The following is a 27,349-nucleotide window of genomic DNA, read 5'->3' as shown; positions in this document are numbered from 1 at the left end:
ATGATCAGGGTAACAGACTGGATGCGGACCATCTGCCTAAAGCTCAACTCCGACAAAATGGAAGTTCTAGAGTTTGGCAACAAGACCTCCCCTGGGGACTCCACCTGGTTGTCGCTGGAGCTAGGACAAACACCCACACCTGCAGACCACACAAGAAATCTTGGGCTCATACCAGATGACAAGCTCAACATGACTACTCAAGTCAGCACAGTGTGCATCTCCTGCTTCCAAATCCAATGCAAGCTGCAAAAGATCTTTAAAAGATTGCCTCACAATACCAAATGACTGTCATGCAAACACTCAACATCAGCAAGCTGGACTACAGCAACACTCTTTACGTTAGAATTTCCAAAAAACTATTACACAAGCTCTAGACCATGCCATGCAGACCACCGGCACAAGACTCATACTCGACCTCCCACTCTGCACCCGCATCAAATTGCAATTCAGGAAGCTTGACTTGCTCCCCATTCACAAGTGCAGCCAATTCAAACTTCTCACGGACACATAAAAATCCCTACACAACACAAGACCAGAATACCTTAAAAGCTGCATACATTTTCACCAACCCACCAGACATCTACAATCTGCCTCATTCTCACACTTGCACACACTCGCCAAATCCACAAAAGCACCAAAGACATGGAACACCTCCCTTAACACATCATCGTCTTCTCCTCACTTCTTGAGTTCCCCAAGAAGCTGAAGACCTGGCTCTATGTATAAGCACCGTAGGAACCACATACCTGCCCAAGGGTCTGGATACCCTCTTGGGTAATTTGTGCACTAAGCAAATTAACATAACATAAAAAAACTAAAAGAAAGAAAGAACTTTATCTTACTGTAATTGATGGGCACATGTTCGGGATGGCGTGGTTCTTTCAATTTGAATGATACATCACCAATGTTAACTGTGTCACCTGTAAAGCATACAGTCAGAATTAAAAACAGTACATCTACGTAAACTACTAGCATATGAAACCCTGTACTTTCTGCAACCGCTTCTACCAGTACAGTGATAGATACCACTAAAAATCTAATTAGTAATCCTTCAGACTCTGAGTCAATTTGTTGGGATTCTACTGTCTAAAGCTACTAGAGGTCACAATATTAACAGTCATTCCTTCAAATGGTTTTTTAGTAAAAATATTCTACAACCTTTCATAGGAATGCATGTACAAATGAATTTTAAGTTAAATCTGCAGTAATATCAAAATTACTGTGGGCTGTAATACCATTGCTGACCTTTTCTAAATAAGAGCCTTAAGGAAAATGGTACTTATCCTGTAAGCATTTGTTCATACCATGTAGCGTTGTAGAAACACATGCTGTGCATACTCCTTCCATCTAGTGTTGGGTCTGGATGTGTGCAAGTTGTTTGTCTTTGAAGAAGCCTTTCGAGTCACAAGGTACTGTGAATCCCCCTCTTGGCGATATGGCGATTGGTCATTGACTCTATTGTCAGATTGTTTTCCCACACGTAGGGGGAGGATGGAATGTGAAGCAAAGTGATATACGTAGAAAGATGTCCCTGCATAAGAGGAAAGAAAGATAGTGAAAAAAGTTTCTAGAACAGCCACAGGCGTCCGGGAAGGAGGGAGGGCGCATGCTTATCTACAGCACTACATGCCACGAACAGATGCTTACAAGGTAAATAACATTTTGCATTCGAGGCATGTGTGGCTGTAGATACACAAGCTGTGCACAGACTGTAAAGCAGTCCTCCCAAAAAGCTGGGACTAGCCCATGGGTGCTGCAGTAGATTGAAAGTGTGTACGGAGAACTGTCTGGCCTACATTAGTTTGTTGGCGGCCTAGGACATCCACGCTGAAATGCCTTGTGAAAGTGTGTGGTTTAGACCAAGTAGGTGCTTTACATGCATCAGCTATCAGGAAGAGCCCCAAGAAGGCCATAGAAGCTCCCTTCTTCCGAAAGGAGTCTGCCCTAGAAGGTGTGAGTTTGAGACCTTTTTTTTTCACAACAGGTTTTATTGGTTGATTAGGCAAGGGATAATCACAGTTTTATATAGTCAGGAAGACACTGTCAAATAGCAAGGCACGTTTCAATATACATACAACCCAATCAATTGGAGGAAAGGAAAATGAAAAAGGGAAGGGGAAACAAACCCCGCCGCCACCCCAGTCCCCCCCCCCCAACTACCCAGTGTCCCATCTACCCACCCTAACCCCATGCAAGTGATCACAACAGCTCCGTGAACAGATCATGATATAGCAGTCTTTGAGTGTCATTTTAGGCCTGGAGGTCCTCTACAGTAGGCAATCCGTCGTCCGGGGCAGCTGGAGGTTCCAGAGTCAACCCCCTGTAGTCTGCCCACCGCTTCCATATTTTAAAGTGTTTCCGTGGGCATCCTCTAGCCTCAAACACAGGCCGCTCCAGTCCCATAAAATAATCCAGGCCTGCCTTCCAGGCCCCTAGTGGCGGAGCCCGGTCACTCTTCCAAGCCCTTGCCAGGTCCCGCTTAGCCACCACCAGACCCAGCAGCAGAAGGTGGCGTTTGTAAATATTCCCGCCCACATTCTCCAGAACATGTAGCAGGCCCAACCGGGGGGAGCGGGGGAGATCCCACCCCAGCACCTCCGACAGACAGCTCCAGACCCCGTTCCAGAACCGGGTCAGACCAACGCAAGACCAAACCGTATGCAACAGCATACCTCTCTCAGTCCCACAGCGCAGGCACTCCGGGGATGCAATCAGGCCCGCCCTCCACAGTCTTTCCCGAGTATAGTAAGCCCTGTGTAGGTATTTAAACTGGATCAGGCGGAGACGAACTGCGATCGCTGTGCCACGTGGGGATTCCAAGGCCTCCCTCCAATCGTCCTCATCAAGGGGGCCCACATCCTTTTCCCAGGACTCTTTAAGTGGGAGCAAGGAGGCGGAGCAATGAGTGACTAGGGTTTGGTAGATTCGGGATACCTTCTTGTCCCCCAGGTCCCCGATAAAAATCTTGGCTTCAACGGGACTACATTCTGGTAGTTGCTCCAGGCCAACCAAGCTCGGGGCGAGCGCGTGGCGGAATTGTAGGTATTTAAAGAATTGAGATTTGGGCATTTGAAATTCTGAGCTGAGATCCTGGAAGGATTTAAGTGTAGTCCCAGTCAGGACGTGTCCAAGGGAGGAGATTCCAATGGAATCCCAGTCGCTAAAGCCTGATAGGGAGGACAGCTCAGGAAGCAGTCCGTTTCTCCACAAAGGGGTCTCCGCTGTCAATTTACCCCACCATCCCATGCGGCGCAACGCTTGTCGCCAGACCAGGAAGACCACCTGTGTGGCCCGAGGCAACGCCCTCCGAAGCCTGGCCGAGTACAATAATGTGTGGAGCGTGGCGTCGCCCATCAGCGAGCGCTCGAGGGCATAGGCAGGATCTCCTCTATCCCCGTACCACCACTCGTTAAGGACTAAGAGATGGGAGGCCTGACAATAGGATAGGAGATCCGACGTGGCCAGGCCTCCACAATATGTGGATAGGAAGAATGCCCGCAGTGCCACCCTGGCGGCGCCCCCCGCCCAGAGGAAATGACCCAGCACCGAGTTGACCCGGCGAAACCACTGAGGATCTATCCTGTGTGGGTGATTCTGCAGTTGATATAGCATACGCGGGAGTGCGACCATTTTGAAGATCGCAGATCGTCCGTAGATCGTGAGGGGCATCCGAGACCACATCTTGATGTCTGCCTGAACCTTTTCCCATACCGGCAGCACATTGCGCTCCCACGCTATGTCAGAGGATTCGGACAGGAAGACTCCCAGATATTTCAATCCCCCAGCTGCCACCTGCAACGCCGACGCCCAGGGATAGAGACTGGGACCCTCGCCCAACAACCAAAGGGTGGATTTACGTGGATTAAGGTAGAGCCCCGATACCTCACCGAATACGCGCATAATTTCCAAAATGCGGGGGCCAGACCGGTTGAGGTCAGTAAGAAAGAAGAGGACATCATCTGCATAGAGTGAAATTCTATCGGAGAGTCCCCCACCCCACACAAAACCGCGAAGTTGTGCGTCAATGCGTACCCAAGAGGCCAGGGGCTCCATGGCCAACGCAAAGAGATAGGGAGACAGTGGGCACCCCTGCCGGGTCCCCCGGGCCACCGAGAATCTCTCCGAGATCGCCCCGGACAACCGCACGGAGGCAGTGAGGTCAGTGTACAGTAGTTTGATGTAGGAAATAAACACCGGGCCTAGGTTAAGGTGTGGCAGGAGGGCGAATAGGTAAGTCCAGCTGACCGAGTCAAATGCCCTATCAATGTCCACCAGCAGTAAAGCCGCCCGTTCCCCAGACGCCCTTATGGCATCAATGGCCGTCTGTGCCCGTCTGATGTTGTGCCGAGTCGCCTTGCGCGGAATAAAGCCCGCTTGATCCGGATGTACGAGATCAGTTACGTATGGGAGGAGACGGTTGGCCAGAGCCTTCGCCAGTAATTTAGGCTCAAAGTTGAGTAGGGATATGGGTCGATACGACTCGTGACGGTCTGGGGGCCTACCAGGCTTCTGAAAGACCACCACTTCAGCGTGGCGCCAATCTGCTGGCATGCGACACTGCTCCCTCGCCAATTCCAGTGCCTCCCTATAATGGGTCCCCAGCTGAAGATGAAACTTTTTATAGAATTCACAGGGAAAGCCACTCGGACCGGGCGCCTTCCCCGTGTTAAGTTGCCCCAAGGCCTCACCTAGTTCCTCCGCCGTGAGGGGGAGGTCCAGGGATTTCCTCGTGTCATCGGATACAGCCCGGGGGGGCAGATCCTCAATAAATTTATCGATTGCGTCAGCCGGGAGACAATCCCGTTGCGCATATTGGTCAGCGTAATAGTGGGCAAAACTCGCCGCTAACTCAGCTGGGTCCGTGATAGAGACTCCCTCCCCGTCCGTGAGGCCCGGTAAGGCAACAGGTTGCATGACTTTTTGGCACAATCTGTGTAGCATAGTACGGGACTTATCCCCCCACTGGTATACCCTGCTCTGTGTGGCCAGCCACGCCTGCCGGGCTTCGTCCATCAAGATAGACGCGTAGGTTTGTTGTGCTTGCAGGAGCAGCCGAACCACCACCCCATCCCCCTCTCCCTGGCATTGCCGCTCTAGGCGTTCAACATGCGCTGCAGCCGCGACTACGGCCTCCCGACGAGCGGCCGCGCACCATGCGATATCTACTCCTCTCAGTGTGGGCTTCATAGCCTCCCAGACCAATGTCGCATCGACGCCCTCAGTCAGGTTCTCCTGCCAATATTGGGCAATCGCACCGCGCACGTGCTGAACATAATCTGCCTGGTGAAGATGCCACGAGGACATCCTCCACCGAAATGGCTGGCGCTTCCTACGGAGCTCTATTTGTACTGCAACGGGAGAATGGTCGGACAGACCCCTAGGTAGGATTTTAACTTCTCTCACCCTGTCAAGGAATATTCCTGGCATGAAAATGTAATCCAGACGGGAGAAAGAACCGTGTACAGCGGATACATAAGTATATTCTCTCACCGTGGCATGCATATGTCTCCATACATCCACCCAGCCCAGTCCTTCAACCGCCTGGTGGGGACCGCCGCCACTCCCGTGCCCTGCAACCGCATACGGTCCATGCAGACGTCCATAACATCATTCCAGTCACCGCCCAGCACAGCCAAAGATTCCGGGATGTCCGCCCATACTTCAAACAGCCGTTCAGCCAGGGACCACTGCAGCGGGGGAGGAGCATACACACTTCCAAACACCACAGATTCAGTGCCAATCATACCCTTGATAAAGACATAACGGCCCTGCGGGTCCAGCCACCCCCCTCGAACCCCTGGAGAACCTGGCGTGAAACACCTGTTGGTAACCAAATCTCTGCAGGCTGAGCACCTTCGTTCCCATCATATGTGTCTCCTGCAACAACAGAACATCAGCCGCCTCCCGCTTGCCCCATCGCAAAACCGCCCCCCTCTTAATTTTGTCCAGCATCCCCCTGACTTCACAGCTTATTATTCTCATTGACTCCCTAGGGATTTCCGAAGGTGGTAAATCAGTCATAAACAAGTTGGAAATGACCCGGAAGACCCCAGCCCCCAGTACAGACACTCCATTCAAGGACAAATATGGCATGGGCAGTCACGTGCAGACCCCCCTGACCCCCCCCTAAACCCCCCCCCCCCAACACCCCGTCCCCAACAGACCAACCCCTGGAACCCACCCCCCACCCCTACGCCCCACAGAACTCTGAAGCATCTGTCGCGGCATGGGGAACCTCAGGCCCAAAACAGAGTGCCCAAGGCCAACCATACCAATGGATCCCAACTATACCCCCAAACGAGGAACCTGTCCCTCAGGGCAGCCCCCCACCCGTAGGGAATGGGGCAGCCCCATAGATCCAACCCCCCGGACCCATTCCTCCACCCTCCTCAGTATTAGTCTATGACACCATAACAGTCTTGGCGACAATGTCACAAGCCAGGGTAGGCTCCGGATGCCACCCACGGCGCGCCGCAACCCCATGCGACCAAGGAACAGTTAACCATGCAGGTTCAAACCATCCTCAAGCCATCCCTTCAATGTGTCCTCAAAATCTGTAGTAACACTCACGTCCAAGAGTTCAATTTTCTTTACCAGACTGGTCAGTATCAGGTTGTGTCTCATCGGGTCGGCCAGTGCGAGAGAGGGATCGCCTCGGTGATCTAGACTTCCTGTGTCGCTTACTCTTAGTGACAGGGTCGCTCCTCTCCTGCGAGGATCCACGTGACGGGCCAGAGCCCAGGCCCGGCTGGGCATGCGGCCGAACCCTGACAGTCTCATCGGTCCACCTGAAGACCTCCTCCGGGGAAGCAAAGAAGTGAGTCTTCGACTGAAAGACGACCCTGAGCCCGGCCGGATAGAGCAAGGAGTACTGAATCTTCAAACCACGCAGTTTAGCTTTCGCTGCCATGAAAGAGTGACGTTGCTGCTGCACAAGTTTGGTATAGTCAGGGAAGATCATTATTTTGTGGTTTTCAAACATGAGTGTCTCCTTGGCTCTTGCCTCCCGTAGAATGACATCCCGGTCGTGATAATTCAGTAAGCGGGCTATGATCGGACGGGGTCTTTCTCCAGCCGGTGGTTTCTGCGTCAGGGCTCTGTGGGCGCGTTCAATCACGAAACATCGTGACAGGGTATCCGGAGGGAGCCAGCTCTCCAGCCATCGTGTCAAGAAGTCCTCCATGCGTCCCTTCTCGCAATCTTCCGGAAAGCCCACAAAGCGCAGGTTGTTTCTGCGCGCCCGCCCTTCCGCGTCCTCCACCCGTAGCGCCAAGCCCCTCTGGAGTTTCTCCATGGCCGCTACCTTCTGTTTCAGGGTCCCCACATCACCATCCACTCCAGTGATCCTAGATTCTGCTTCTGTGATGCGGGCAACAGCATTGCGAAGGTCTTGTCGCAACAGAGTGACATCTGCCCCCACTGCTCCTATTTTAGCGTCTAGCATGTCTCGGGACTGGGTGATCGCCGCCATCAATGCTGCGTTGTCAGGCCCATTACTCTGGCCCCCCCCCGGAAGCACCAGTCCCCCTGCTGGGTCCGGTAAATTTGTCAATGGGTCCCTGCTTGGTGGACCCACTCCCTCCACTGCCCCTGGTCATGGCTGGGTCACACAGGGAGGACAGTCCCACTCCGGCAAACAGCAGGGCTCCTCACAGGCAGCGGCAAGACAGGTCGGAGAACGGCAGTACCAGAGCTGGGCAATCCAAGAGAAAAAGAGGGGTTATGCACCGGACCCCCACTCAGACCCAAAGGCACATCCAGAGGGCGGCAGCAAGCTCCTTGGCACCCCTACACGGCTAACATCAGTTTGGCACCAAGCAGGCCCTCCTACATGTCCAACTGGGTACCAGGGGCCCACCACCTCGCCAGGCAGCACCCCAGAACGCTCAGGGCAACCCAGGCTGTGCCACGCACCAGTAGGGGGCAGCTCAAGTCTGTGACCAAAGCACCAGGCTCCTTCGGCCCCTGGGGAATTTCCCCACCCAGATGCGACCCACCGCGTCTGGGGCTCCACAGCAGAGGGGGGTCCCAACACGCCACTAGTCCAAGTCCACGCCGGCCACCTGGTCCAACATCCACCCCCACTGGGGCCCACAGTACTCACTGCTAGGGTCGAATCACTGCAGTTCCCGTCTCCCAGCTCCTCCAGGGGTCTAAGAGGTACTTCGGCGGGGCCCACAGATGATCACTGGGCAGAGGACACCACCAGCACGTCAGCGTCGCCTCGACACGGCGAGCCGGGCCGCTCAGGCCGCCGTGAAGACCGGCCTCAGGTCCCAGTCGGCACGGCCGGGAATCCCGGAAATCCAGGCCCCGGTCTCAAGGCCTGGACACAGGCCTCCGTCGCCACTTCGGGTCCTCGCCCCGCAGCAGGCCACGCATAAGGTAGTAAGGATGCACCAGGGTCCCCGACCCGCGCTCCGACTTCAAGGCCTCCGAGTCAGGCGGCACCAAAGCCCGCCGCCGAGGGTCTATGCCAGGGACGCCCGTCCCGGACGCCTCCAAACTCAAGGCCCCGGCCGCACACGCCGGGACCAGGCCGCAAAGGGCTGCAGCTGTGCGGGCAGCCTCGGACGGTGCAGGAGCCCAAACCGGGACACCGATGCGCTCACCCCACCTTCCGCCACCAGTTGAGGCGGGTGTAGCGCCAAACAGGTCCGGGGGTCAAGATAATTACTGCGGATAACTGTGGGGCCGGCGGGAGCTCTAACAAGCAACGTCCGCCATCTTCGCCCGCTAGGCCACGCCGAGTTTGAGACCTTTTAAATATAGCATAGCATGTATGGTTGCATTTAACCATCTTATCTGGCAATGCCTCACTTGGATATAGACTTCCCTTTGTGGGGTTTGGAGAACGCAACAAAAAGTTATTGTGTCTCTCTAAAAGGGTTGGTTCTCTCATCATACAAAACCTGAAAGGTGGGCAGCAAACCTAAAAAGCTACCAAAGCACCCTCACCGCCAATCACCCTTACTGTATTTTCTTGCAGAATAAAATTTCACTTATCCTTGGGTGCACTCCTCTGTATGCACTGCCGGCCCAAAGATGCCTTCCTCAACTGGAAGAAATAAGATACACAAAACAGAAACAGAGCTGCACCACATATAGAATGAAGAGACAATGTTATGCAATCGAATTTAGAACAATTTGACAAAGTCAACTTTCAGCAAGATCCAGTTGTATTTTTCACTTTATTGTGGATTCATTTCAGATTAATTTCATAAAAACATCAGTCAACACGTTTCGTCCAGTAAAAACTTGGACTTCTTCAGGGCGTGATAAATAGATGCAAAAATGGTCGGTGACATTATAGCGTCAGATAAATGGTCCTTGGGAAAATAACATCAAGGATCGATATCTGTGTATCAATAACAAAGGTCATACATAATTTCATAAAGTCCAGGTCGGGCAGAAACCGCTACTCCAATTTCATAGATTTGTGAGTCCCTGCAGAAAATATGCTCCTGGTATGAAACAAAGGTGCTTCGTATTATGATTGCAAAGCTTGGTATTGAGACTAGGAGGAGGACGCTGTGCTAAAAGGCCGGCTTTGCAACCCCGTGGACACTTATTACAGTGCTCATGGTAGGGTGGTCAATTCACCCCACCTTTTCCTATGCTACTACGCTTTGGAATCATAATACGAAGCAAATTGTTCTAAATTCGATTGCATAACATTGTCTCTTCATTCTATATGTGAAGCAGCTTTGTTTCTGGTTTGTGGTTCTCTCAACATAGTACATCAGGGTTCATTTTACATCCAAAGTATGCAGAGCCCATTCCGCAACTGAATCAGGTTGCATGAAAAAAACAGGTAGCTCAATGGACTGATTAAAGAAGTGAGAGACTACCGTAGGGAGGAATTTAGGGTTGATATGAAGGACAAACCAATCCCTATGTATTTGGAAGGAAGGATTTTCCAGGGCTAATGCCTGAAGCTCACTAACAACCCCGAGTGTCGTGATAGCAACCAGGAATGCCACCTTCAAAGATATACACTGAAGGGGCCAGGAGTGGAGGCGCTCAAATGGAAGACCCATGAGTTGAGTGAGTACAACATTGATACTGACTATTCTGTTAGTTGTTGATTTGGTTGGAACAGAGGAAGCAGTGCCTGAAAGGAGGGAGCTGTGCCTGAAAGGGCTGAACCATGGCAGGGTTTGGAAAGGCTATGCCTAACTCCAAGTTGAGAATAGCCCCTAGTTAGGGTTGGATCTGGAGAGGTTGAAATTGTGGTTTAGTAATGTTGATGATGAACCCTAAAAGATTAATCCTATCTATTGTGACCTGCATGTGTTTGCAGCACTGCTGGTCGGGGCACTTTTGATCAGTCGGTCATCCAAGTATGGGAATATGTAGATGTCCTGTCCGTGCAGTTATGCAGCCACCAGCACAAGGCACTTGGTAAACACCTGAGGTGCCGTAGTGACCCCAAAGAGAATCACTTTGAATTGGTAATGCCTTTCACAGACCACAAATCTGAGATACACGCGATGAGCCGGATGTTGGTATGTGAAAATAGGCATCCTTGAGGTCGAGCGCTACCATAAAAATCGCCTTGCCGGAGAAGCGTAATGACATCATAAAAGACTAACCATATGAAAATGCTCTAACAGCATGTATTCGCTCAAGGGCCTAAGGTCCAAAATGGGCTGGAGGGATGCATCTTTTTTGGGCATCAGAAACTATAATGAGTGCACTCCTGTGCCTTGCTGATGGCGGGGGGTGGTGGACGGGTTCTATAGCTCATTTGAGGAGTGCCTTGACCCCTTCCTTTAGTAGCTTTTGGTGTTCTGCTGAGAGTCTGTGTATGTGAGGTGGAATGGTGGGAGGCATGGTAGTGAGCTCCAGACAATAACCATGTTGGATAATATTCAATACCCACTAGGTGGCAGTTTGCCATGTGGGAAAGAAGCCTTGTAAAAAAAAAAACTCAGACTGGAGTTGTGTGATCGGGGGGAAGAAGGAGCAAGTCAGGGTTTGGTGACAGTTAAAGCTGCATTTGGGTGCTACCCTTGCCTCTGCCTTTAGATATGCCACCATTATAGGAACCTAAAAAATAACCCTAGAGGAGGATTGCTGGCCAACAGTGCGCTGATGACATGTGGAGGCTTCAGGAGAGGTGTACTTTGAGGCTCCACAGTAGGAGGTGCGGTGAAAGGCACAGCGGGGAGCGGGTGTTTGAAGTGCCCCCTTGCTTTGGCTGTCTCCCTATCTTTTTTGATTTTCTCAAATGTTTGGTCCACTTTGTGAGCCAAAGAGATGCTCACCATAAAAGGACATGTTCAGCAGGTTCTGCTGAACATCCGGCTTGAAGTCAGAGGCATGGAGCTAGGCATGTCTGCATACCAGAATACTGGAATTTGACCCCTTGACAGCGGTGCCTGCTGTATCCAGGGTGATGGATGTGAGCTTGCCCTCAGAAACTATCTCTTGTCCTTTTTTCCTATGTTCCTCTGGGAGGTATTGGAGGAGCTACTCCATTTCGTCCTTGTGGGCACTATCTTATCTTGCTAGAAGACCAACAGATTTAGCTATATGCCATAAGTTGGCCAATTGCATGGCCACTCTTTTCCCTGCCGCATCTATGCGTTTACTTCCTTTTTCTAGTGGTGTGGCATCCCCGCTGACTTCGGAGTTGGCTCACTTACAGGCAGCAGAGACCAGGTGGGAGCTGACAGCGAATATTGATGGAGTAAGAGTGGGACACTTTATATTTTTTATCTACCTTAGGGGTTATAGCCCTAGCTCGAACAGAGTCTTTAAAAATGTCTGGAATGAGACGTAGCATGCCCTTGAGCATGGGAAGATACTGAGTGGAGCGGTGAGTGGAGGAAGGGTTTAAAAAAGGCAGCCTCTAAGGGTTTGGTATGGAGATTATGAAAGGAGGCGGCTCTGCCACTGCCAATATGTTCCTGAAAAGATGTGGAATCATCCATAGGGGAGGGACGGGCAGGGTGAAGGTTGGGATACATATCCCCTGGTGGGTCTACATCGCAGGAGTCCCCTCGGTAACTATGAGGAGGAGTGTCAAGCGTATCATCCCCCGCTAATGCCTCCCCTTGTCAGAGTGTGAAGAGCCTTGAGGAGTGATGTCAAGAGGGTCTCCTGGAAAAAGAGACGTGGAGGATGAGAGTTGAACTTGTGCATGAGGGTGAGGGGATGGATGAGGTAAGGGTATGGATAGGGTAAGGGGGTGGATGAGGTAAAGGTCTGGAAGGCTTATCCGTTTTTTTATCGCTGTTATGCTGGAATTGGAACAAGGTCTCTTTGAAGGAGAGCTGGCAGGTCCTGAAGAGCAGGCAAGGATGTGGCCTGTATGACGGTGGATGACCAAATGTTTCTTCCTTGAGTCAAGCTCCTCCTGTAGCTTATGGAGAATCGGATTGACTGCATTGGTATCAGACATGCTGGTCAACACCAAGGACTTTGGCTCAGAGGATCTCCTTTGATTTCGGCACAGAGGCAGCTGTGGTCGCACCAATGGTCACCTCAGTGCCGGTGATGGAGTAGCCAGTACCTAAGCAGTCGGTTTTGAAGGCTTTTTTTGGCGCCAAGCCAAAGCTGGGCATCCAAATTGGATTGTCGGTGTCGACTAAGGCCCAAAGGAAGTGGTGTGTCCAAAAGTCTGTATTTGGTGTTTGACAGTGGCCGAGTACCCTTTGTCTGAAGGCTGCTCAGGGTGAGGGTAGTGTAGAGGGGAAGGGGGCACAGTAATCACAGACGGTCCAGGATGTCCAAGTCAGAACCAGAACTTTCTTAAGGGAGAAAGCCTCTTTATCTGCAGCCGAAAGTTGTGGATGATGTTCCTCTTGATGACCTCGGAACCAACAAAAGTCTAGAGTGTTGTCTCCATTCCTACACGACATCTCGATTCGATGTGCCAGACGGTCACAAAGAATCTTCCTGGAACAGAAGGAGTGAGAGCGTCGCAGGAGGCCTTGTTGTGTTCCTGCGACAGGCAGGGATTGCAGACCTGATGAAAAACATTCTGAGGATATTTTGTGAGGCAGCGAGGACAATACTGGAATGGAGTCCATTCCGTCACCATCAAGGCATGATGGAGGCACGTGACGGAGAGACAGGAGTAAGCCCCGAAGGGCAAAGCCCAGGATGGGACGTAGACTACCCCGACCCTGCTTGAGAGAAGTAAGCAAACATAAACCCAAGATGGAAAGTAAGGGCGACACGTTCAAAGTATAACACTGACAGTGGAAAGGAACCATGTGAACCAAAAAGAGCATTGTGAATGCGTTGAACCAAAGCACAGGAGCACACTTATGAACCCGACGGTGGAAAGCCCGGCATCCCACATGCATGCATATCTTAATAGTAGATTCTATTAGGTGGTCTCACTACTTCCTACATAAATTTCTGTAATGTATAATAATGAATTTACTGCATCCCTGTAACTTCTATTGCTTCTTAAACACCTTCCACCCATACAGGTTACTTTATGCTGAATACAGAATTGTATCTCTCTTGCTGTTTGCTTCCAGGCTAGTAATACAAATGACTAAAGACCTGATTTAGATTTCCTCCTCATTTGGTGGAGGAAATCCTATCGATGAATTTGCACCCTGATTTAGTGCTTCATCAGTCCCACACCCTAAAGGAGGCACTTCTGTATTTTGTATATCAGGATGTTTCATTTTACCCTCACCATGACTAACTTTGTATTGTTTTCTAGATTATGTTTTGCTTCACTCATTATTTAACTATGGATAATATTACCAGGAGATCTCCAGTTCTGACCTACGATTCATTTTCCTATTGGCTACTACAGGTACTACCTTTCTTTGGGTCATCATCTTTAAAGAGCCCAGATTATGGATTTCAATACACCTTGCACAGCATTCTATTGCATGTCATCTTTTATTTGCTCCACAAATGTGATCAACACTTTGAATCTTGAATAAGTAGATGGTCAATATCAAAATCCTGGGCTTACATTCTTAGGGGTTTAGGTCAATTTTCTGTCTGACAGGGTGAAGTCACAAATCTTTTTGATAGAACTATTAATAATAATACTAATAATACTAATAATAATAATAATAATAATAATAATAATAATAATAATAAATAATAATCCACATTTGTAAAGCGCGAACCATCACCCGTTAGGGTCTCTAGGCGCTGGGGGCCGTCGGGAAGATTAAGCAAGCTATTGCCCAGAGTCACATGGTGCTGGGCTAATCTGCCGCCGGCCCTGGGGATCGAACCGTGATCCCCAGATTCCGAAGTCATCAAACTCTTTGTGATGGGAATCAAAGGAGTAATCTCATTCCCATGTGTTGATGCAATTTTATCAGATATTTTAAAAAAATGAATTTGAAAAAGAGCCTACACAAGATTGGGGCGGTTCTGTCCTCAAGAATATATGAAGAAATGTACTCTTTACTAGATTAAGTTTGTAAACCAATCAAAATGAATAGTCTATCAAATAAGCCTCCTTGTGTCAGAATAAGTTAGAAACCATGAAGGTTTCTTTCAAATTCATGATCAGAGTTCAAGATCAAAAGGAAAAATGATAGTAACTCATGCAATAGAATAAGGGAACTAGCATAAAGAACCAAGCTAATAGATGCAACATGAGGTGACGTAAGGCCTGTCTTAGTAACACTATTCTGCTCCCTATGAGACAGGCAAAGCCAGTCTGGGTCACCTCAAGGATGAGCCGTCTTTATAGCCAAATACACATCAAAATTATACAGTCAGCATACGATGAGCAATATGATACACTGGTTCAGCAAATCACAATAAAGAATAAAATGCAGCAATACCTAATGCCATCCCCTAAATGATTAATAATTAGTCCCCTTTTGCCCTAGTGCCATCGGATGTGACAAATAAAACAATGTCACACTTATGAAAAGAATTGGCTCACTGCCTTTCAAGCATGAATCAATCAATCAATCAATCATAACATTTGTATAGCGCACTACTCACCCGGCAGGGTCTCAAGGCGCTTGGGGGAAGGGGTCCGCTATTGCTCGAACAGCCAGGTCTTGAGTTGTCTCCTGAAGGCGAGATGGTCCTGGGTCAGCCGAAAGACGGATGGGGAGGGAGTTCCATGTCTTGGCCGCCAGGTAGGAGAAGGATCTACCTCCGGCGGTGGCTCTTCGGATGCGTGGTACGGCGGCGAGGCCGAGGCTTGTAGAACGTAGCTGGCGGGTGGGCGTGTAGAAGGTCAAGCGGTCGTTGAGGTACTTGGGGCCCAGGTCGTGGAGAGACTTGTGTGCGTGGGTGAGGAGCCTGAACGTGATCCTCTTGCTGACGGGGAGCCAATGCAGGACCTTCAGGTGGTCGGAGATGTGGCTGCGTCGGGGGATGTCCAGGATGCGTCGGGCGGAGGCGTTCTGGATGCCTTGGAGTCTTTTCTGTAGCTTGGCTGTGGTTCCGGCGTAGAGGGTGTTTCCGTAGTCCAGTCGGCTGGTGACGAGTGCCTGGGTGACAGTCTTCCTAGTTTCAGTCGGGATCCATCGGAAGATCTTGCGGAGCATGCGTAGGGTATTGAAGCATGATGAGGAGACGGCGTTGACTTGTCTGGTCATCGAGAGGGAGGAGTCCAGGATGAAGCCCAGGTTGCGTGCGTGGTCTGTTGGCTTGGGAGTGGCGCCCAGGGCGGGGGCCACCAGGAGTCGCCCCAGGCGGAGGGCGATGGTCCCAGGACGAGGACTTCCGTCTTGTCCGAGTTCAGTTTCAGGCGGCTGTTCTTAATCCACTCGGCGACGTCTTTCATCCCTTCGTGTAGGCTCGTGCGGGCGGTGGCGGGGTCTCTGGTGAGGGAGAGGATCAGTTGGGTGTCGTCGGCGTAGGAGATGATGTTGAGGTTGTGCTGGCGTGCGATGGCTGCAAGAGGTCTCATGTAGACATTGAAGAGGGTGGGGCTGAGTGATGATCCTTGCGGTACGCCGCAGATGACTTCCGTGGCCTCGGATCGAAACGGGGGGAGGCGGACTCTCTGTGTTCTTCCGGTGAGGAACGAGATGATCCACTCCAGTGCCTTCTCTTGGATACCGATGTTGCTGAGGCGTTGAACTAGGGTGCGGTGGCAGACAGTGTCGAACGCTGCAGAGAGGTCCAGGAGGATGAGGGCCGCTGTTTCTCCGTTGTCGAGCAGGGTTCTGATGTCATCGGTGGCTATGATGAGGGCGGTCTCGGTGCTGTGGTTGGCTCGGAAACCGGACTGCGAGGGGTCGAGGGATCCGTTCGTCTCGAGGAAGGCTACAAGCTGTTTGTTGATTGTCTTCTCGATGACTTTGGCGGGAAAAGGGAGGAGCGAGATGAGGCGGAAGTTCTTGAGGTCGGTGGGGTCAGCTGTTGGTTTCTTCAGTAGGGCATTGAGCTCGGCATGCTTCCAGCTCTCCGGGAAGGTGGCGGTGCTGAAGGAGGTGTTGATGATGTCCTGGAGTTGGGGTGCGATGATGGAGTTGGCCTTGTTGAAGACGTGGTGGGGGCAGGGGTCGGTTGGAGATCCGGAGTGGATGGTGTTCATCGTGTGGGCTGTGTCTTCGGTGGTCACCGTGGTCCAGGTGCGGAGGGTGGCGGTGGGGGGGCGTTGGTTCGGCGGCTGGGTGCGTGGATGGTGCGCTGAAGCTGTTGTGGATGTCGGCGATCTTGCGGTGGAAGAACGAGGCGAGAGATTCGCAGAGATCTTGTGAAGGAGTGATGTTGTTGTTGCCGGTGCTAGGGTTGGAGAACTCCTTGACGATGCTGAAGAGTTCCTTGCTGTCGTGGGCATTGTTGTCCAGTCATTCCTTCAGTGATTTCTTCTTGGTGGTGTGGATAAGCTGGTGGTGCGACGGGTGGCGTGTTTGAGGGTGGCCATGTTGTCTGTGGTCTGGTCGAGGAGCCTGGCTTTCTCGAGGGTGCAGAAAAGGGGGTGGTGATGGACAGAGTATCTGAATTAAGCATAACACTCGTACCCAGTCAACAGATCAGGGCTTGATCCATCACCGTTTTTTAGCTCACTGCACCATCCCAGCTCAGAACCTGGCTACATGCAAATTAGTCTGTCCCTGGCCCAGTGCATCATGGGAACAGGGCAGACCAAACTACCAAGCCAATTCTTTTACTGGAAAGGAAACAAGCTTCCGGGGACCGGTTTCTGGCATTACAGCCGTCTTCGGCCCGGCTTGCTTGAATCCTGATGGTGCAGTGAGCAAGGGACTCATGTCTGAGCATACCCTTCCACGCTTATGGTGGACAAAACGATTCAGAAAAGGGGGTGGTGATGGACAGAGTATCTGAATTAAGCAGAACACTCGTACCCAGTCAACAGATCAGGGCCTGATCCATCACCGTTTTTTAGCTCACTGCACCATCCCAGCTCAGAACCTGGCTACATGCAAATTAGTCTGTCCCTGGCCCAGTGCATCATTGGAACAGGGCAGACCAAACTACCAAGCCAATTCTTTTACTGGAAAGGAAACAAGCTTCCGGGAACCGGTTTCTGGCATTACAGCCGTCTTCGGCCCGGCTTGCTTGAATCCTGATGGTGCAGTGAGCAAGGGACTCATGTCTGAGCATACCCTTCCACGCTTACGGTGGACAAAACGATTCAGAAAAGGGGGTGGTGATGGACAGAGTATCTGAATTAAGCAGAACACTCGTACCCAGTCAACAGATCAGGGCTTGATCCATCACTGTTTTTTAGCTCACTGCACCATCCCAGCTCAGAACCTGGCTACATGCAAATTATTCTGTCCCTGGCCCAGTGCATCATGGGAACAGGGCAGACCAAACTACCAAGCCAATTCTTTTACTGGAAAGGAAACAAGCTTCCGGGGACCGGTTTCTGGCATTACAGCCATCTTCGGCCCAGCTTGCTTGAATCCTGATGGTGCCGTGAGCAAGGGACTCATGTCTGAGCATACCCTTTCACGCTTATGGTGGACAAAACGATTCAGAAAAGGGGGTGGTGATGGACAGAGTATCTGAATTAAGCAGAACACTTGTACCCAGTCAACAGATCAGGGCTTGATCCATCACCGTTTTTTAGCTCACTGCACCATCCCAGCTCAGAACCTGGCTACATGCAAATTAGTCTGTCCCTGGCCCAGTGCATCATGGGAACAGGGCAGACCAAACTACCAAGCCAATTCTTTTACTGGAAAGGAAACAAGCTTCCGGGAACCAGTTTCTGGCATTACAGCCGTCTTCGGCCCGGCTTGCTTGAATCCTGATGGTGCAGTGAGCAAGGGACTCATGTCTGAGCATACCCTTCAACGCTTATGGTGGACAAAACGATTCAGAAAAGGGGGTGGTGATGGACAGAGTTCATCACCACCCCCTTTTCTGAATCATCTTTCTCGAGGGTGCAGCAGTTTTTCTTGGAGTCCTTGAGTTCGTCGGTGAACAAGGAGGCTTTCTTGCTTCTGGGTCTGCTGGGAGGGTTCTTTCGTGGCGCGAGGTCGTCGGCGCAGGCGGTCAGCCACTTCATGAAGTTGCGTGCTGCTTCGATGGGGTCCGTTGTGCTGGCAGGTGGGTTCTGGCTGAGGGAGGTGGTGAGCTGCTTGGCGGTGATTTTGCTCCAGTTCCTGTGAGGAACCTGTTGCGGGTGGTGGTGAGTCGTGGTTCTTCTGAAGCTGAAGTGGACGCAGCTGTGGTCGGTCCAGTGAAGTCCGGTGGAGTGGCTGAAGGTGATACGCTTGCTGGATGAGAAGACGGGATCAAGCGTGTGGCCGGCGTAGTGGGTGGGGGTGTTGACCAGTTGCTTGAGTCCGAGGTTGGCGAGGTTGTCCAGCAGGGCGGAGGTGTTGCAGTCCTTGCTGTTCTCCAGGCGGAAGTTGAGGTACCCTAAGAGGATGTAGTTAGCGGAGCGGAGGGCGTGCGGGCTGATGAAGTCTGTGATGTCTTCGCTGAATTGTGTACGTGGTCCCGGGGGTCTGTAGACAAGGGTGCCTCTGAGGGTCGTCTTTGGGTCGGTGTGTATCTGGAAGTGGAGGTGCTCGGCGGCGGCGAAGGTGTCGGAGTCGGTCGTGATGCGGATGGTGTTCTTGTGTATGATGGCGATGCATCCTCCAATCTGGTTGACGCGGTCTCTCCGGGTGATCTTGTATCCGTCTGGGATGGCGATGGCGATGTCGGGTGCGCAGGAGGCGTTCATCCAGGTTTCTGTGAGGAAGGCGAAGTCTGGTGAGGTAGTGTCGAGCAGGTTCCAAAGTTCGATGGCGTGTCTGTGATGGAGCGGGTGTTGAGCAGGATGCACTTGAGGTTGTTGGTGCTCGGCTTGGTGGCTGTGGTGCAGGTCCGGATGCAGGTGAACTTGCAGGCTTGGCAGGTGAAGGGTCCGTGGGTGCGTCTCGGGGTGGCTCGGTGGCAGGTTCTTGTCCGGTCGGGTTTGAGTGCGATGAGGGTGGCGGCGTCGTAGGTCCGTCGTGTGGGCAGGCATCGTCAAGGGCCAGGGGTCCTGGCGCTGGGCACGGTCCAGGCGCGGACGGGCGCAGACGGGCTTGCCTTTGGCACGCCTTCGGCGCACAATCGGCGCGCCCGCTGCGCGTCAACGCTACGCGTGGGAGTGGGCGACATAAGTAAGGAGCCGGGAGGGCGGGTCAGCTGGGTGGCAGCGAATGGGCGGCGGGGGCGAGGCCGCAGGGAGGCAGCGGCGGGAAAGTAGGTGCGAGAGCGGCCGGCTCTGCAGTGGCTGGGTCGCTCTGGAAGGCAGTCGGCGTCAGCCGGAGCAGGAGGGGGCGACCAGGCCTAGGACAGGCGCAGTGGTCACCTTGAAAATTAACATTTGAGAGGAAAAGCTTCCCCTGGAGCAGTGGTTCTTAACTTTTTGACTTATGTGGACCACCACTTAACCATGACTGAATTCGAGGACCCCTACTAATCAATTATTGGAATCCAGGACCCCCACTGACTCATTACTGAAACCGAGGACCCTTGTTAAAGCAATTTTTGAGAATCTGAACCCCAAAAGAACATACAAAAATACAGAAACAACAATTCATCGAACAAATACAGAAATTATGAAATATTGTATTTTATTCACAACCAATTATAAAAAATATATATATATTTTCATTTGAATTAGAACGTTGGGGCTTTTCTAAATTCAACTGAGGCCAATCATCGTCCGCTCACACAAATTAATTTGAAGACACAAACTTAATTTTCAGCATCGAATTTCAAAATCCTTAACATTTACGGAACATTTTAACATTTTCAATCTTCTATGCTAATTTTTAGGTCTCGCCTGCCAATGCACTTGCGCATTGCTGGCGAGAGATACAGAGGGCAAACCAAGGTCTGAAACCATCATGGACTTCGGACAATTCGTGTGGTGCACTCGGGCGGAACGCGCGTCCACATCAAAGCAATCAGCCTCCCTCCCACAGGCATCTGAAGCTTCTCCAGAGGCCTCAGGCATTCACCCCAGCGTGCGCTCGGCCTCACTTCTCCTCCCCCCTAATTACATCCCTGGTGTTTCACTCACTTTCACGGCCGCGAGGCCGTGCTTCAAAGGGATCCGCTCCCCGCTCCCCGCTCCCCGCTCACCCGCCTCCTTAGTTTTCATTTTCTTCCTCCACAGTTTCTCAACCTGTTGTCTTTACTTCAGACATTGCAGAGTACTTGCGCTGTATTTAGCAATAGTCAGTCGGCATTCGAAGGATAGTGTTATCATTGTGTCGTGGCACCCGGTTGCCTGCAATCGCAGTAAAATGTCTCTTAAAGTGCAGTTTAAACACCGGATGTCACTTCCACACCGTAGCCCTTTTCAAAATCCACCCAAAGCGGTGATGTTCCTTCTTTACCAGACTTAACACAGCACCATAATTGCAGTGCACAGAGAAATGGCCTTTACGGGCTCTTTAAAACCTGCGGTATTTACTGAAAAGAAACATATCCGCATACTGACACCGCACCATAGTGCATGACTTTTCTTTCATTTACAATTTCAATATAAAAAAAAGTATCCGGCTAGCAGGTTTTCGTCCATTTTGCATATCTTGACAAAAAAAAAGACTTTAATATCACTCTTGTTCAGCCCTCAGCAGCTTGGCAATATTAACTGAAGAGAATAATGATTTCTCACGGTAGGGTCTGCAGCCGTATTTTATGACATCATTGAGCAAGCACGTGCTGGTAATAGCAACTCCCCACTTAATTTCTTCAGGAAACTACTTGGGGCTACACGGCGAAATTACAATATCGACCTACCAATCAAGGTTAATTTTCAGAATACAAAAATATATGCATTTTGTCGTTCTCACACCCCCACACACCCCCTCACCCTCACACAACCCTCACCCTCACATACCTCCTCACCCTCCCACCCCCCCTCACCCTCACACACACCCCTCACCCTCACACCCCCTCACACACGCCCTCACCCTCACACCCCCTCACCCTCTCTCACCCTCCCTCACTCACCCTCACCCTCACACCCCCTCACCCTCCCTCACTCACCCTCACACCCCCTCACCCTCACATGCCCTCACCCTCCCTCACTCACCCTCACACCCTCACACACCCTCTCACCCTCACACACCCTCACACCCCCTCACCCTCACACCCTCACACCCTCACACACCCTCACTCTCACACCCCCTCCCTCACTCACCCTCACACCCCCTCACCCTCCCTCACTCACCCTCACACCCTCACCCTCACACCCCCTCACCCTCAAACACCCTCACACACCCTCAAACACCCTCACACACCCTCTCACCTCACACACCCTCACAACCTCACCCTCACACGCCCTCACCCTCACACATCCTCACTCACCCTCCCTCAAACCCTCACCCTCACACCCCTTCACCCTCACACCCCTTCACCCTCACACACCCTTACTCACCCTCACACCCCCTCACCCTCACACACCCTCACACCCTCACTCACCCTCACACACCCTCACCCTCACACCCCCTCACCCCCTCACAACCCTCACAACGCTCTCACCCTCACCACTTTCTCATCCTCACAACCCCTCACCCTCAAACACCCTTACACCCTCTCCCTCGCACACCCTCACACACCCTCACTCACCCTCACCAGCATAGCATAACAAAACATAGCATAACAAAACACAACATATCATAGCATAACAAAAAAAGCATAGGATAGCAAAACATAGCATAGCAAAACAAAGCATAGGATAGCAAATCAAAACAGAGCATAACAAAACAAAACATAGCATAGCAAAACAAAACAAAGCATAGCAAAACACAACAAAGCATAGCATAACAAAACATAGCATAACAAAACAAAGCATAGCATAACAAAGCATAGCAAAACAAAACATATCATAGCAAAACAAAACGTAGCATAGTATAACAAAACATAGCATAGGATAACAAAACATAGCATAGCTTAACAAAACACAGCAAAACATAGCAGAACAAAACATAGCATAGCTTAACAAAACATAGCAAAACAAAACATATAATAGCATGGCAAAACATAGCATACCACACACAACAAAACATAGCATAGCATAACAAAACATAGCATAGCATAATAAAACACAAAACATAGCATAACATAACACAACATAGCATAGCATAACAAAGCATAGCATAGCAAAACATAGCATAACAAAACATAGCATAGCATAGCATAACAAAACACAGCATAGCATAACAAATCAAAGCATAGGATAGCAAAACATAGCATAGCAAAACAAAACATAGGATAGCAAAACAAAACATAGCATAGCATACAGCATCACTCAGCTCCACCACAGCATCACTCAGAGGCACCACAACATCACTATGCGCTACCACAGCATCACTGAACGCCACAGCATCACTCGTTCGCCATCACAACATCACTCAGCGCCACCACAGCATCAATCTGTGCAACCATTCAACAACAACTGGTTCAAATATGTTCTCTCAATGTTTCAAGCTTTATTACAAATGTAACAAAAAGATGTTAATATTTCACTTCTGTTCTTGGATTTTCATCCCAATAAAATACACTGAACATAATCTTCACAAAAGTTATTTACAAAAGTTTAAGCTATTGCCATTATAAATTACAATAACTTTTATTTAAGTATTAATTATTAAAAAAATTAAAAGCTATTGTTATTTGTAATATCAATACATGTAAGTCACATAAATACAACACATATTGCATTACAAATGCTATAGGTGTCACATTTTCGAAAGTTATAACTATTGGCATTGTAAATGACAAAGCTATTAATTTCGCTATTTTCAAAAACAAAACATAAACACAAAATTTGTCATTTACAATACCAATAGCTCAAACTTTCCTAATACGAGACCTATTGCATTGCAAATGCTTGTTTTATTTATTTACACTTTATTATTCTGTGTACATTATTTAATTTTCTAAGCAGTTACGAATCCCTTGTGTAGGCATTACTGACCACCAGGGGTACCTGTACCACAGGTTAAGAACAGTGCACAACCATCCAAAATCTGCTAGATTTAGCATACACAGGTATTTGTAAATGTAAATTGATACTTGTATAGCGCACTACTCACCCACAAGGGTCTCAAGGCGCTTGTACGAATACCGCTGTGGAACCCATCCTGGCTTTCCCTGTGAGGCGTCCACTCCTGGGCACCCCCAAGGTGGATGCCAGGCATCCTTAGCGTTGTGGGGGCCGTTGTGGAGATTAAGCAAGCTATTGCCCAGAGTTGCAGAGTGGGACTCCATGATTAGAATAGGCACCGAGGCAAGAATTATCAGGTCCGTGGAATTTTGAGCACAAGACCCGCCGAGGCGGGGAATTGAACCCTGGTCCCGGGCTAGACCTTTGCACCAGGGTCTGCCGCTCTAATCACTGAGCCACACTTCTCCACCTCATCACGGATGGGGATTAACATGAAACAATAGTCTCTATCATGCCCTTTGATATGATCTACACTTCTATCACTGTCACGCTTTGGGTATGGAATATAGTCTATGGCTTTAGAGCTATCCTCCACAATTGTTTTTTACTTGCCTGATCTCATCTATCCTGCATAAGTTCAAGTTCGAAATTTGTATAGCACACTACTCATCCAGAGGGTCTCAAGGCGCTTGAGGGAGGCGGGTACTTTACTTATCGAATATCCAGGTTTTTAGTTGCTTTCTGAAGGAGAGGTGGTTCTGAGTGAGGCGGAGGTGGGTGGGGAGAGAGTTCCAGGTTTTGGCCGCTAAATATGAGAAGGATCTACCTCCCATGGTGGATCTATGGATGCGTGGGATAGTGGCGAGGGCTTGATTGGACGATCGTAGTTGGCGGGGGGGGTGTAGAAGGACAGGCGTGTGTTGAGGCATTCGGGTCCTAAGTTGTAGAGGGCTTTGTGGGCGTGGGTGAGGAGACGAAACGTTATTCTCTTGTTGATGGGGAGCCAGTGGAGGTCTTTCAGGTGACCGGAAATGTGAGCTTGGCGGGGGATGTCTTGTATGAGTCTGGCTGAGGCGTTTTGGATGCGTTGGAGTTTTTTCTGTAGTTTGGCTGTGGTTCCGGCGTAGAGGGTGTCTCCATAGTCCAATCTGCTAGTGACCAGTGCGTGGGTGACCGTCTTTCTAGTATCGGTAGGGGTCCAGCTGAAGATTTTTTTGAGCATGCGTAGGATGTTGAACCAGGATGACGTGACGGCGTTGACTTGTCTGGTCATCGAGAGGGAAGAGTCCAGGATGAAACCCAGGTTCCGTGCGTGGTTCGTGGGTGTGGGTGCTGTTCCCAAGGCCGGAGGCCACCATGAGTTGTCCCAGGCGGAGGGGGATGAACCTGAATGAATACTTCCGTTTTGTCTGAATTCAGGTTTAGACGGCTGTTCTTCATCCACTCAGCTACTTCTTTCATTCCTTCGTGTAAGTTGGTTTTGGCGGTGTTTGTGTCTTTGGTGAGGGAGAGGATCAGTTGGGTGTCGTCTGCGTAGGAGATGATGTTGAGGTTATGTTGGCGCGCGATGGCTGCGAGGGGACTCATGTATACGTTGAAGAGGGTGGGGCTGAGAGATGATCCTTGTGGTACGCCGCAGATGACTGGGGTGGTCTCTGATCTAAAAGGGGGGAGGCGGACTCTCTGGGTTCTTCCGGTGAGGAACGAGGTGATCCAGTCCAAGGCTTTTCCTTGTATTCCAATGTTGCTGAGGCGTTGAATAAGGGGGCTATGACAAACTGTGTCGAAGGCTGCAGATAGGTCAAGCAGTATGAGGGCAGCTGTTTCTCCGTTGTCTAGTAGAGTTCGAATGTCGTCTGTTGCTGCGATGAGGGCGGTTTCAGTGCTGTGTTTGGCTCGGAAGCCGGATTGTGAAGGGTCGAGGGATTTGTTGGATTCGAGGAAGGCGGAAAGCTGAGTGTTGACTGCTTTCTCAATGACTTTGGCAGGGAATGGGAGGAGCGAGATGGGGCGGTAGTTCTTCAGTTCAGAGCGGTCTGCTGTGGGTTTCTTCAGAAGGGCGCTGAGTTCGGCATGTTTCCAGCTTTCCGGGAAGGTAGCGGAGTCGAGGGAGCAGTTGATGATGTCTCTGAGATGGGGTGTGATGGTGGAGTCTGCTTTGTTGAAGATGTGATGGGGGCATGGGTCAGTTGGAGAACCTGAGTGGATGGAGTTCATCAAGCGGATGGTGTCCTCAGTGGTGATTGGGTTCCAGGCGTAAAAGTTGTTGGAGGGGCGTTTTATTTCGGAGGAGGGGGGTGTGGACTGGTTTCCAAAGCTGTTGTGTATGTCAGCGATTTTGTTGTGGAAGAATGAGGCTAGAGAGTCGCAGAGGTCTTGAGAGGGGGTGATGTCGTTGGTGCCGGCAATGGGGTTGGTAAACTCTTTGAGGATGTTGAAAAGTTCCTTGCTGTTGTGGGCGTTGTTGTCGAGTCGATTCTTGAAAGCTGATTTCTTTGTGGATCGAATCAGTTGGTGGTGTTTGCGGGTGGTGTTCTTGAAGGTGGACAGGTTGTCAGGGGTGGGGTTTTTTCGCCAGGCTTTCTCTAGGGTGCGACAGGTCTTCTTGGATTTCTTAAGGTCTTCGTTGAACCATGGGGCTTTAGAGTATTTCTTTAAATGGGGGGCATTCTTCAAATGCAGCCACAGAGACATTAATCTCCCTGGAGCTTGACGGCCTCTGGTTAAGTGCTTATATGGCTTGGTATATCCTTCTACAAAAAGGCAATGCTAAGTAAAAAAAACGGTCTATTGTTGATCCACAACTGTAACACCAGAATTAAAAGAGCTTGATATATAGAATTAGGGCCCTAACCTATGATGCCTCCCGTATAGCTTGCTTTCCACAGAAACTTTGAAAAGAAAGCATGGAGTTTTATTAGAGCCTCTGATGTCCAGCAGTGGAATCCACAAATCCTTCCAGACTGACTCAAGGGGCTGCTTTTAAGAACTTCACATCATTACTTCTTTCTCTAGATCCTTGTTGCTTAAACTTTATCACAAGGAGATTACCTCTGTGTCTTCATATTCTTCAATGCAGTATTACAACTGCAGAGGAAGGCCTTGCAGTGTTTTTGTGCATTTCATCTTTGCTAGGTCTGTATTCCCATAACATCCTCAAAAGTGCCAACACTCTCGTCGAGGGACACCAAGCCGTTCCTCACAAAACCAATGTTTTGTGACCAGCAAGTGTAGTTTGCCGATAATTTTGGCACTTGTCTACCTCGCCAATCGTAAGCAAAGACTAGCATGGGTGCAGCTCAGACAGTGCTCCCTTCACCCCTTATTCTTTCTCAGATGCAGGCAATGCTCACTCAAAATTTGACTGTGTCTTCCCTCCCTGTTGATTTTAGGAGAAATGCCACTAGCTAAATTATCTGCTGAGCCACTAGTAATATACTCGATTTATGACCTGTTCAGTGTTTAAAATTGAATTTTTTTTTAGGAGATTCGAAGGGCAATCTTGCCTCTAGCTTTGCTTTTCAAGAAGGATAACAAATTCTATCATCCAGTGTGTTTCAAAGTGTGATGGTTGCTGTTCAAATGTGAAATTATGAATGTTGTAACAGATACAGAGCAAAATAAACCTTCTCTAGAGGTGGTTTATATGGTTTAATCAGGATTTTTTCTTTTTGCAGAACCGAAACATTTTGAGGGCCGTTCGGAAACTCGGTAGGGAGGAAATTATATTTTTGATAAAAGTCAGTAGAGTCCATAGTTTAGGTGCATCCACTGAGAACTTTTGTCTTCTCTTGTTATGAATCTTGATGTAGGAGCAATAGGAGGAAGTGGTAGTAAGAAGCTTCTTAAGAAGTTTCTTGCAAATATGCGTGAGATTATTTTGCTACAGAGGTAAGTGAGAGCAGTAATGGCAAGACTTATTTAAGGAAGGCTAATAATTTTGAACCGGAGTCTTAATTCAAGTTGGAGGCATAGCCAATGGAAGCTCTTGGTGATAGAAGTGAAAAAAAGTGAAAAAACGAGGTTAGC

At 50.0% G+C, this 27,349-nt stretch overlaps 1 protein-coding gene across 1 annotated transcript in view; it reads right to left on the bottom strand.

The window, feature by feature from the left end:
• Positions 1 to 27,349, bottom strand: part of VWA8 (von Willebrand factor A domain containing 8) — a 1,363,176-nt gene that overhangs the window by 1,260,184 nt on the left and 75,643 nt on the right. Inside the window, exon 2 of the mRNA XM_086935029.1 lies at positions 843 to 920. Within this exon, the coding sequence (XP_086791155.1) occupies positions 843 to 920 (78 nt within the window). The remainder of the gene's footprint in view (positions 1 to 842; positions 921 to 27,349) is intronic.

This window comes from Lissotriton vulgaris, chromosome 8 (assembly GCF_964263255.1).
Source record: "Lissotriton vulgaris chromosome 8, aLisVul1.2, whole genome shotgun sequence".
Lineage (NCBI taxonomy): Eukaryota > Metazoa > Chordata > Amphibia > Caudata > Salamandridae > Lissotriton > Lissotriton vulgaris.
Note: the sequence above shows the minus strand (reverse complement) of the source record. Positions and strands in the feature narration are given on the sequence as shown.